Source organism: Musca domestica, unplaced genomic scaffold (genome assembly GCF_030504385.1).
Source record: "Musca domestica strain aabys unplaced genomic scaffold, Musca_domestica.polishedcontigs.V.1.1 11, whole genome shotgun sequence".
Taxonomy (NCBI): domain Eukaryota; kingdom Metazoa; phylum Arthropoda; class Insecta; order Diptera; family Muscidae; genus Musca; species Musca domestica.
In genome coordinates this window covers 2,795,561-2,808,225 of record NW_026712133.1, presented here as the reverse complement: position 1 = coordinate 2,808,225, position 12,665 = coordinate 2,795,561, and the positions used below count along the sequence as shown (strand labels likewise).

Below are 12,665 nucleotides of genomic sequence, written 5' to 3'. Positions count from 1 at the left end.
TAGAAAACACTTGATTTTAGGAAAAATATTTTTTAAAAAAATTTGCCCGATTACTATTTCAGGAGTGTTTATATCTTGAAAGTATACCTCATGGGCTATTCAACGTGCTATTCCATGAGCTTGCACTATTTTTAGTTTTCGCACAGTTGGACTTGATGATAACTTTTGAAAAATAAGAAAAGTAAATTTTTCTCTAATTTTTCACGATCGATATGGCTAAGTAATAGCTTTTTCGAAAGCTCTTGGAACGACCTTTCCTGCAGTGCCATTCATATGCGTACACTATTTTTTATTGCTGCGTTTTGGAAAGCTCTTGGAACGAACTTTCCTGCAGTGCCATTCATATGCGTGCACTATTTTTTATTGCTGCACAGTGGGCCATTTTATGTTTCCCTCTACAAAACACTTGATTTTAGGAAAAATATTTAAAAAAAAATCTGCCCGATTACTATTCAGGAGTGTTTAGGAGTGGGCTTTCCAATGTGCTATTCCGTGAGCTTTCACTATTTTTAGTTTTCGCACATTGGGATTCGATGATAACTTTTGAAAACTACGAAAAATCAATTTTTCTCTAATTTTCCACGATCGATTTGGTCAATAGCGTTTTGGAAAGCTCTTGGAACGACTTTTCCTGCAGTGCATTTCATATGCGTGCACTATTTTTTATTGCTGCACAGTGGGCCATTTTATGTTTTCCTCTAAAAAGCACTTGATTTTAGGAAAAATGTTTAAAAAAAAATTTGACCGATTAAGGAGTGTCTATTTCTTGAAAGTACACATCATTTTTATTGCTGCACAGTGGGCCAATTTATGTTTCCCTCTAGAAAACATTTGATTTTAGGAAAAATATTTTTTTGAAAAAAATCTGACCAATTAATCTTTCAGGAGTGTTCATATCTTAAAAGTACACCTCATGGGCTTTCCAACGTGCTATTCCATTAGCTTGCACTACTTTTAGTTTTCGCACAGTGGGACTCGTTGTTAACTTTTGAAAACTAAGAAAAATTAATTTTTCTCTAATTTTTCATCATCGATTTTGCCAATCAATAGCGTTTTAGAAAGCTCTTAAAACGACCTTTCCTGCAGTGCCATTCATATGCGTACATTATTTTTATTGCTGCGTTTTGGAAAGCTCTTGGAACGACTGCAGTGCCATTCATATGCGTGCACTATTTTTTATTGCTGCAGAGTAGGCCATTTTACGTTTCCCTCTAGAAAACACTTGATTTTAGGAAAAATATTTAAAACAAATCTGCCCGATTACTATTTCAGGAGTGTCTATATCTTGAAAGTACACCTCATGGGCTTTCCAATGTGCTATTCCGTGAGCTTGCACTATTTTTAGTTTTCGCACATTGGTATTCGATGATAACTTTTGAAAACTACGAAAAATCAATTTTTCTCTAATTTTCCACGACCGATTTGGCCAAGTAATAGCGTTTTAGAAAGCTCTTGGAACGACCTTTCCTGCAGTGCCATTCATATGCGTGCACTATTTTTTAATGCTGCACAGTGGGCCATTTTATGTTTTCCTCTAGAAAACACTTGATTTTAGGAAAAATATTTAAAAAAAAATCTGCCCGATTTTTATTTCAGGAGTGCCTATATCTTGAAAGTACACCTCATGGTCTTTCCAATGTGCTATTCCGTGAGCTTGCACTATTTTTAGTTTTCGCACATTGGGATTCGATGATAACTTTTGAAAACTGCGAAAAATCTATTTTTCTGTTGTTATTTATTGTTGACCTGGTAGATTTTAATATTTTTGATGATAGTTCGGCTGAAGGTCAGTAAAACAATTTTATTTAGTTATCTCCTTTTTTCTCTTTATTTATCCAATATTTCGATTGTCATCGACAATCATCTTCAGGGATCTGTTACAAATAACACAAATTATTACAAATTAATAAGACAAATTACACAACACACAATTCTTACGTTAACTTTGTTTTAGAGGAAAACGTCTGCTCTAATTTAACGTCAAATTTGAACTAAGTCTTTTTCCATCTGTGTTTATGTACTAAATTTCTGTAAATATGTGCACAGTGGTCCGTATCAGTTTTAAAGTTCATTCTTTTTTCCGGTGGTACATTTATGATATGTAACATTTCTAATGTGAATCGTCTTTTGTAGTTGTTTTCTTGTGCCATTATATTAATATCCTTAAAGTTCGGTCTATGTCCTGTTAATGTGCAATGTGCTGCTAGAGCTGTCTTTTGTTCTAAAGGTTTGTCTGATTTTTGATCCGATTTATGTCCGGAAAGTCTAGTTTTTAATTTTGTTTTTGTCGTGCCAATATATACTTTTTGGCATATATTGGTTTCGTCGCCGTTGCATGCTATCTTATAAACGACATTGCTCTTGTCCTCCTTTTTTGTCTTCGTTTTAGTTCTACTGAACATATTGTTGACACTGTAATTGGTTTTTAAAGCTAATTGGTATTTGTCCTTATTATACGCGTTCGATCTGCAAAATCTCTCCGAAAATCCAGGTATATACGTCAAAGATTTGTATGATATTTCCTTTCCTTCTGTAATTTTAACATTTGTATTCTCCTTTACACGTTTTATTAAACCGTCGATTGTTTTTTGTGGGAAATCATTCTTTGTTAATATATTTCTTATTTTTAATTCATTATTTTGGTGGAATTGCTGGTCACTTATATTGAAAATTCTATGTATAAAGTTTGTCGCTGTATTTATCTTCACTCGTCGGGGATGTTTTGAAAAAAAGTTTATCAATCGTCCAGATGCTGTTGGTTTTTGGTACCAATCTAACTTGAGGTTGTTGTCGTGTCTTATGATTATTGAGTCTAGATATGGTAGCTTACCATCTTCCTCTACTTCATGAGTAAACTGAATGTTTTTGTCGAATGTATTTAGTATCTTTAGTGTGTTTTCGATTTCCGTTTTCTTTATTATGCAAAATATATCATCTACGTACTTCGATAATAATCTCGGCTTCGTCGTCATCTTTTCTACGGAAACGTCCAATAATACCTCCATTACCACATCAGCTATTATCGGCGACGCTGGGGAACCCATTGGAAGTCCTTTTCTTTGTTCGTACACCTTGTCTTGATATACGAAGTATCTGGAGTCTTTTATACAAAGGGTCAATATTTCTATAAATAACTCTTTTGGAATTTTTGTATAGTCCTTGATTATATTCCATTTTTCAGCGATTGTCTTTAGTGCTAAGTTTATTGGGATGCTGGGGAACAATGACACTACGTCAAATGATATTAAGGTTTCGTCTTTTTCTATTTTGACATTGTTAATTTTAGATTTAAAAGGACGCAGTGGATTTTAAATCTAAAATTAACAATGTCAAAATAGAAAAAGACGAAACCTTAATATCATTTGACGTAGTGTCATTGTTCCCCAGCATCCCAATAAACTTAGCACTAAAGACAATCGCTGAAAAATGGAATATAATCAAGGACTATACAAAAATTCCAAAAGAGTTATTTATAGAAATATTGACCCTTTGTATAAAAGACTCCAGATACTTCGTATATCAAGACAAGGTGTACGAACAAAGAAAAGGACTTCCAATGGGTTCCCCAGCGTCGCCGATAATAGCTGATGTGGTAATGGAGGTATTATTGGACGTTTCCGTAGAAAAGATGACGACGAAGCCGAGATTATTATCGAAGTACGTAGATGATATATTTTGCATAATAAAGAAAACGGAAATCGAAAACACACTAAAGATACTAAATACATTCGACAAAAACATTCAGTTTACTCATGAAGTAGAGGAAGATGGTAAGCTACCATATCTAGACTCAATAATCATAAGACACGACAACAACCTCAAGTTAGATTGGTACCAAAAACCAACAGCATCTGGACGATTGATAAACTTTTTTTCAAAACATCCCCGACGAGTGAAGATAAATACAGCGACAAACTTTATACATAGAATTTTCAATATAAGTGACCAGCAATTCCACCAAAATAATGAATTAAAAATAAGAAATATATTAACAAAGAATGATTTCCCACAAAAAACAATCGACGGTTTAATAAAACGTGTAAAGGAGAATACAAATGTTAAAATTACAGAAGGAAAGGAAATATCATACAAATCTTTGACGTATATACCTGGATTTTCGGAGAGATTTTGCAGATCGAACGCGTATAATAAGGACAAATACCAATTAGCTTTAAAAACCAATTACAGTGTCAACAATATGTTCAGTAGAACTAAAACGAAGACAAAAAAGGAGGACAAGAGCAATGTCGTTTATAAGATAGCATGCAACGGCGACGAAACCAATATATGCCAAAAAGTATATATTGGCACGACAAAAACAAAATTAAAAACTAGACTTTCCGGACATAAATCGGATCAAAAATCAGACAAACCTTTAGAACAAAAGACAGCTCTAGCAGCACATTGCACATTAACAGGACATAGACCGAACTTTAAGGATATTAATATAATGGCACAAGAAAACAACTACAAAAGACGATTCACATTAGAAATGTTACATATCATAAATGTACCACCGGAAAAAAGAATGAACTTTAAAACTGATACGGACCACTGTGCACATATTTACAGAAATTTAGTACATAAACACAGATGGAAAAAGACTTAGTTCAAATTTGACGTTAAATTAGAGCAGACGTTTTCCTCTAAAACAAAGTTAACGTAAGAATTGTGTGTTGTGTAATTTGTCTTATTAATTTGTAATAATTTGTGTTATTTGTAACAGATCCCTGAAGATGATTGTCGATGACAATCGAAATATTGGATAAATAAAGAGAAAAAAGGAGATAACTAAATAAAATTGTTTTACTGACCTTCAGCCGAACTATCATCAAAAATATCTATTTTTCTCTAATTTTCCACGATCGATTTGGCCAAGTAATAGCGTTTTAGAAAGCTCTTGGAACGACCTTTCCTGCAGTGCCATTCATATGCGTACGCTATTTTTTATTGCTGCGTTTTGGAAAGCTCTTGGAACGACCTTTCCTGCAGTGCCATTCATATGCGTACACTATTTTTTATTGCTGGGTTTTGGAAAGCTCTTGGAACGACCTTTCCTGCAGTGCCATTCATATGCGTGCACTATTTTTATTGCTGCATAGTGGGCCATTTCATGTTTCCCTCTAGAAAACACTTGATTTTAGGAAAAATATTTTTTTTAAAAAAATCTGCCCGTTTAATTGTGTCACTCGTATGCGCGCATTATTTTTATTGCTGCACAATGGGCCATTTTATGTTTCCCTCTAGAAGAGATTTGATTTTAGGAAAAATATTTAAAAAAAATCCGCCCGATTAATCTTTCAATAGTGTTTATATCTTGAAATTACACCTCATGGGCTTTCCAATGTGCTATTCCGTGAGCTGGCACTATTTTTAGTTTTCCCACAGTGGGACCCAAGGACGAACCCTATTGAAATAGGAGATAATCGGTCAAAATTTAGATATAGTCTGATTTGCCTTTTATTGTGCACCAAACGTGTAATATCAGCCCGAATAGTATAGAATTTTGCACATACAATATGGTTGTAAATAATAAGTATGCCAAATTTGATCGAAATTGGTTCAGATATAGCTATAGTTCCATATATATTGTTCATCCGATTTGTTATTTTTGTCCTCCACAACCGTAATATGCACTCTGTAACAACTATACTTGGGGAAATATATCAAATACAGCTCAGAAATATCTTTGTCAAATTTTATCTAGATCGGTTCAGATTTGGAAATAGCTCCCATATATATATTTGTCCGATTTGCTTTTTATTGTGCACCAAACGTGTAATATCAGCCCGAATAGTATGGATTTTTTCACATACAACCATATTAGGCCTGAAAATAAGTATGCCAAATTTGATCGAAATCGGTTCAGATATAGCTATAGCTCCCATATATATTGTTCATCCGATTTGTTATTTTTGTCCTCCGCAACCGTAATATGCACTCTGTAACAACAATACTTGGGGAAATATATCTAATACAGCTCAGAAATATCTTTGTCAAATTTTATCGAGATCGGTTCAGATTTGGATATAGCTCCCATATATAGCTTCGTCCGATTTAGCTTTTATTGTGCACCAAACGTCTAATATTGGTCCAAATGGAATGGAATTTGGCACTTACGACCGAATTGAGTCTAGAAGTTAGGATGTCAAATCGGTTCAGATACAGCTATAGCTCCCATATATACTGTTCATCCGATTTGTTATATTTGTTACCCACAACCGTTATTAAGACTTTCTTTACTGGTTTTAGTTTTCGCACAGTGGGACTCGATGATAACTTCTGAAAAATAAGAAAAACAATTTTTTGTTAATGCACAAACTAAACTGAATTTAAACTGTATTAAACAAATTTTAATATGGCAACGCTGCCGAATATCAAACAACTGTTAACAAATTGTTCAGATCTGAATATATAACCAAAAAGAAAATTTGTTGAAAACATATTAAAAATGTTGACATATAAATGTTCCCCAGCGTTGATGCATCTACCTATATTCTTCTACCGTGGGAGTTATTTAAAACGGTTCTGGAGTGTTATAATATTTGATTTCTTGGACCGGGTTTTTTAAAAAGTTCTCAAAAGTCGAAAGAATAGAATCGGCGATTCCGTTTTTAGAGAGACACCGAGATTTTTATGGATCTGTGGGCAGAGCGAAACGTCAGGGCAAAAATTAAAGGTTTTTGTACATATGTAAGAAGCTTGATGTTATTGCATGACATATGACAAAGGACATTAATATGCACATCCATGATGTTAAGCTGTTTATGTACCCTCACCTTAAATGCGCATTAACAGCTTTTTGAGGCACACTTACTCTGCCATCTGTCTAGAGCATTAACAATAGGTGTGTCTGGTTACTTTTCCTGCAGGAATTGTCCAGCAACATCTCTCTGAGAGAGTAAGGAAGTTTTAGTATCCACATATATATACCACACCATATCTATATCTATAAAAGAGGAAAATGTAAGTTTGTTTGTAAATTATGGACTCAAAAAACTCAAGACAATAAGAATAAGAAAGTGAATGTTTACATGTCATTTATACCAGATTTTAATACAGTTTTCTGGAAACGTTTATTTATGGGCTTTCTTTCCCATATATAACTTCGTCCGATTTAGCATTTATTGTACACCAAACGTCTAATATTTGTCCAAATGGAATTGAATTTGGCACTTACGACCGAATTGAGTCTAGAAGTTAGTATGTCAAATCGGTTCAGATATAGCTATAGCTCCCATACATATTGTTCATCCCATTTGTTATATTTGTTACCCACAACCGTAATATGCACTCCGTAACAACGATATTCAGGGAAATATATCAAATACGGCTCAGAAATATCTTTGTCAAATTTTATTGAGATCGATTCAGATTTGGATATAGCTCCCATATATATCTTTATCCGATTTCAGATTAATTGTGCACCAAATGGGCAATACAAGTCCGAATTTGAAAGATACAAATGCTTCGGCATATTTAGTCCTTGGAACTTTAAATTGTAATTATAATCATAGCGTGTATGATTGAATTCTCCCATAAAAACTTTTAATTGTTATGTGGAGCTCTTCTAAATTAGAAAAGTGGTGTAGGGTATCATAAAGTCGGTCCCGCCCGACTTTAAGACTTTCTTTACTGGTTTTAGTTTTCGCACAGTGGGACTCGATGATAACTTTTGAAAAATAAGAAAAATCAATTTTTCTCTAAAATTTGGAACGACCTTTCCTGCATCACCATCCATATGCGTGCACTATTTTTTACTGCCGCACAGTGGGCAATGTAATTTTCTTCCATTAAAAAATAATCGGTATGATGACGAAAGTTTTTTTTATTGAAACACCTTTAAATTAGTTATTTTATTTTTATACCCTCCACCATACTATGGAGGGTATATTAACTTTGTCATTCCGTTTGTAACTCCTCGAAATACTCATATCAGACCCAACAAAGTATATATATTCTTGATCAGCGTAAAATTCTAAGTCGATTTAGCGATGTCCGTCTGTCTGTCTGTCTGTCTGTCCGTCTGTCTGTCTGTCTGTCTGTCTGTCCGTCTGTCTGTCTGTTGTAATCACGCTATCTTTCGAATGAATTGAGATAGGTGGCTAAAATTTTGCACACATGTTTATTTTTTCAGTAGGCAGGTTAAGTTCGTAAATGGGCCATGTAGGTCCACGTTTTCATATAGCCCCCATATAACGGTACCTCCCTATATTCGGTATTTTGATGATTTTAGCGACATTATTCACGGGAATTGTTTTAAATTTGGTATTTGAAGTTCAAAATGGATACTACACCCTAAGACGGAAAATTATCCGTGCAGGTCCACGTCTTCGTATAGCCCCCATATAACGGTACCTCCCGATATTCGGTATTTTGATGATTTTAGCGACATTATTCACGGGAATTGTTTCAAATTTGGTATTTGAAGTTCAAAATGGATACTACATCCTAAGGCGGAAAATTATCCGTGCAGGTCCACGTCTTCGTATAGCCCCCATATAACGGTACCTCCCTATATTCGGTATTTTGATGATTTTAGCGACGTTATTCACCGGAATTGTTTTAAAATTGGTATTTGAAGTTCGTTATGGGAACTAAAGTCTGTGACAGAAAATTGTCTGTGCGGGTCCAGGTCTTCGTATAGCCCCCATATAACGGGACTTCCCTATATTCGGTATTTTGATGATTTTAGCTACATTGTTCACCGTTTATTTCAAGTTTCGAATTTGAATATGGTAATGGCTTATGACCAACAATGCCTATGCATGTCCACGTCGTATAGACCCCAAAATAACGGCTATATTCGGTATTTTTAAAATTTTAACAGAATTTTTTAAGGATTTTATTTTTTGAAAATTTCCAAATTCGTTGCAAATGGTGGAGGGTATTAAAAGTTCGGCCCGGCCGAACTTACTGCTTTTTAACTTGTTTTATATTTATAATTATGTTCATTATCAGGTAAAAAATAAAAAAATCGGTGAAAAAAATAATATTATAAAATAGACTTTACCCAGTGCAACAAAAAGTGAAGTTACAAAGTATTACAAAAATATTAAAATTTTAAAAATTTTAGAAAAATTAATTTTTTTTTATTTAAAAAAAAAACATAAAATGTGCTAGTTTTTTACAACAAAAAGTTACGTTAAATTTTTATACAAAGAGACACTGTGTGTAACAAAAGGGACAATATACAGTGACACAAAAAGCAACAACATGGAGAATTGTGGAACCAGCAGGAAGCAAGACAACAACCGAGACCCGAAACCTAATGTGAGTACTCGTGAAAATTTATTTATTTGTTTTTTTTTTTACACCAAGGGAATTTCGGTAGCAGGCAAATCTTCGATATTTGCATTGACCCGCATATTCGCATATTGTGCAATATAACTTTGAATTTTCTGAACGTGGAGTTTAGGTGAATACATATATATATATATATATATATATATATATATATATATATATATATATATATATATATATATATATATATATATATGTATATATATATATATATATATATATATATATATATATATATATATATATATATATATATATGTTTTTGTGAAAAAAAAAAAAAACAAAAAAGATTTTTTCTTGACATTTTTCTTTGCTAAAAATATTTGGATTTTGACCCAAATTATTTTCTTTTCGAATATTTTGCTGGCCCAAATCAAATTCTTTTGAAATTTTTTAGATTTTGACCCAAATTATTTATTTACACAAAGTCTCATTCTCTCGTTGCGATTTTGATCGAAAATTTGTTGAGTCAGCCAAATTTTCAGAGCAATAAAATACATTTATTGGCTAAAAATAAAATCCTCCTGTTATAGGATATTAAGAGATTTTACTGAAACTTTTGTTCGACAACCCGATTTCGATTTATTTTTTAAGGTAATATGACCTACTTATGTCTCCTCCAAAATTGTTTGTATTTTTTGAGGCATTTTTTTTTTTTTTTTGAAATATTTTAAAAATCTAGGCGTTTGATTGTTAGTTGATTTTTGTTGAACAAATTTTGATATAGAGGGCTTTATATTTCCATCCGATTCCAAAGTTTTGAATTTATTTGTTAAGATAGCGTCAAACTGTTCCCATTTTGGTATTTGTTTACAATCGTTTAATGTGTTCTCGAATTCTTCTAAAAAGTCTTTAGGTAATTTGTTGAACAAATGTATATTAAAATCGGATCCTGTCTGAATGCAGCTATTTACAGTGCGTTGTAGTTTTTGAATAGTGTGACTTGATTCTTAAAAACTCCAGGTAGATTTAAAAGTGTCTTAATTTCTTCATTAATTTGCATTTGTTTATTCTGGTAACGATCTGTGAGATTTTTCCATGCTAATGTAAATCTCTCATTAGTTAGTAGGACATGCGAAATAATTTCTTTGGCTTCTCCTGCTGTCTTTTGTTATAAATGGAATATTTTTTCGACACTGCTTAATTTTGAGTTATATATACATAAATTGCTGAAAATAGATCTCCGAAGGTCGGCATTTCTCTATAATCACCTTTAAATGTGTCTGTATCACATGGAGGTAGCCGCGATACATTGAAATCCACTTCCCTTCCTTGTTGTAACATCTCTGACTCTCTTTTAATTTTTTCCTGCGTCTTTTCATCCGAAAGATTTACTGAACTCAGCGCCTTTTTGTATGATCCCATGGTATCCATATATTTTTTCCTCGGTTTATTTTTATCAATAGGCTTTCCTCCCGCTTCTGTGAAATCCACTTCCCTTCCTTGTTGTAACATCTCTAACTCTCTTTTAATTCTTTCCTGCGCCTTTTCATCCGAAAGATTTTGAATTTGTCCATTTACTGAACTCAGCGCCTTTTTGGATGATACCGTGGTATCCATATATTTCTTCCTCAGTTTATTTTTATCGATAGGCTTTCCTCCCGCTTCTGGAACATAATTCTGGCAGTCTATATATGCTCTCTTGATCTGGTTCCATGCAGAGTCCAACTCCATCCGCGTTGCTTCCAATGTATGTACCGTTCGGTTATTGAAAAAATTTAAATATAATAAAGAAAATCGTTGCCGCAATTTGTGAATTTATCGCTTAAAGTTTTATCCATTTTGCAAGCTGAGCGTTAACCGTTACGAAATTTTTGTGGTTTACAAAAAAGAAAAGTTGCCCAATGAAAAGGACTATTTTGGTTTAAGATTTTAACTTTATGCAAGTTAAATAAGTTTCTTTCTCCAATTGTTGTCGACGAGAACCATCTTATCTTATTGGTTTGAGTCGGATTATAGTTCGTTTCTTTCCAAAAGTTTCAAAATATTTGAAACATTTTCTTTGCATTTGACGCCGGTTTGATTTGATTAAAAATTGTTTGTTGGGTTGCCAGAAGGGGTCAACTTTTAGCCAAAATGAGCAAAACGAAAATAAAATCCCTTAAAGTCCACTTACAGGGTTTTTTTAAGCTCAATAGAACTTGAAATTGTAAAAAATAACACAAAAAATTAAATTTAAAAAAAAAAAAAAATTTATTCGAAAGATCAATACGTGACATTAACATTTGAAAATGATTTCGGGCATATGCACTGTTCTTGACAAAGTGCATTCTGGACGTCCAATTTTTGCCACTTTTGTGAGCACTGCTGGCCGTATGTCACGAATAACACGAACAGTCCTGGTCCCCAAGGCGTCAATTGTTTCTGGTTTATCAGCATACACCAGTGACTTCACGTAGCCCCACAGGAAATAATCGAGAAGTGTCAAATCGCACAACCTTGGAGGCCAATTGATAAGTCCACTTCTCGAAATCAACTAAACGCCAAATTTTGATTTCAATAAGTCGATTGTTGCGTTCGCCGTATGGCACGTCTCGCCATCCTGTTGAAACCACATCTCCTCCGGATCAATGTCATCCATATTTTTAAACAAAAAATCATTGATCATGGTGCGGTAACGATCTCCATTGTCCGTAACGCGAGCACCGGCCTCATTTTTGTAGAAATAAGGTCCGATGATGCCACCAGCACCATACGATGCATTTTTCTGGATGTAATCGAGTCTGTAGGGTCTCTTGTGGGTTGGTCTCACTCCATATGCGGTAATTTTGCTTATTAACAAACCCGTTAAGCAAAAAATGCGCCTCATCGCTGAACACAATTTTGCGATAAACAACGGGTCATTTGCCAACTGCTCTAGAGCCTGATTTTCAAAAAATAGACTCACGCTTGAACAACGCTACGAAATTATCCAAATTTACTTTGAAAATAAGGCTCTAGAGCAGTTGGCAAATGACCCGTTGTTTATCGCAAAATTGTGTTCAGCGATGAGGCGCATTTTTTGCTTAACGGGTTTGTTAATAAGCAAAATTACCGCATATGGAGTGAGACCAACCCACAAGAGACCCTACAGACTCGATTACATCCAGAAAAATGCATCGTATGGTGCTGGTGGCATCATCGGACCTTATTTCTACAAAAATGAGGCCGGTGCTCGCGTTACGGACAATGGAGATCGTTACCGCACCATGATCAATGATTTTTTGTTTAAAAATATGGATGACATTGATCCGGAGGAGATGTGGTTTCAACAGGATGGCGAGACGTGCCATACGGCGAACGCAACAATCGACTTATTGAAATCAAAATTTGGCGTTTAGTTGATTTCGAGAAGTGGACTTATCAATTGGCCTCCAAGG

At 34.0% G+C, this 12,665-nt stretch overlaps 2 protein-coding genes across 2 annotated transcripts; one reads left to right on the top strand and one right to left on the bottom strand.

Moving 5' to 3' along the window:
* Nucleotides 1-1,736: 1,736 nt before the first annotated feature.
* LOC131805779 (uncharacterized) lies at nt 1,737-3,220 on the bottom strand. Its single transcript, XM_059129398.1, has 2 exons — nt 1,939-3,220; nt 1,737-1,874 (listed from the first exon to the last, which is right to left on the bottom strand). Exon 1 carries the CDS (start codon nt 3,042-3,044, stop codon nt 1,992-1,994), a length of 1,053 nt encoding a protein of 350 aa, XP_058985381.1. The 5' UTR covers nt 3,045-3,220; the 3' UTR covers nt 1,737-1,874; nt 1,939-1,991.
* A 116-nt stretch (nt 3,221-3,336) lies between these two features.
* On the top strand, nt 3,337-4,831 carry LOC131805778 (uncharacterized). Its single transcript, XM_059129395.1, has 2 exons — nt 3,337-4,662; nt 4,727-4,831. The coding sequence occupies exon 1, from the start codon at nt 3,557-3,559 to the stop codon at nt 4,607-4,609; it is 1,053 nt and encodes a 350-aa protein (XP_058985378.1). The 5' UTR covers nt 3,337-3,556; the 3' UTR covers nt 4,610-4,662; nt 4,727-4,831.
* Nucleotides 4,832-12,665: the final 7,834 nt, after the last annotated feature.

Excerpts from the sequence above, each read along its gene's own strand:
- LOC131805779 (XM_059129398.1), bottom strand. The coding sequence starts at position 3,044 with ATGGGTTCCCCAGCGTCGCCGATAATAGCTGATGTGGTAATGGAGGTA.
- LOC131805778 (XM_059129395.1), top strand. The coding sequence starts at position 3,557 with ATGGGTTCCCCAGCGTCGCCGATAATAGCTGATGTGGTAATGGAGGTA.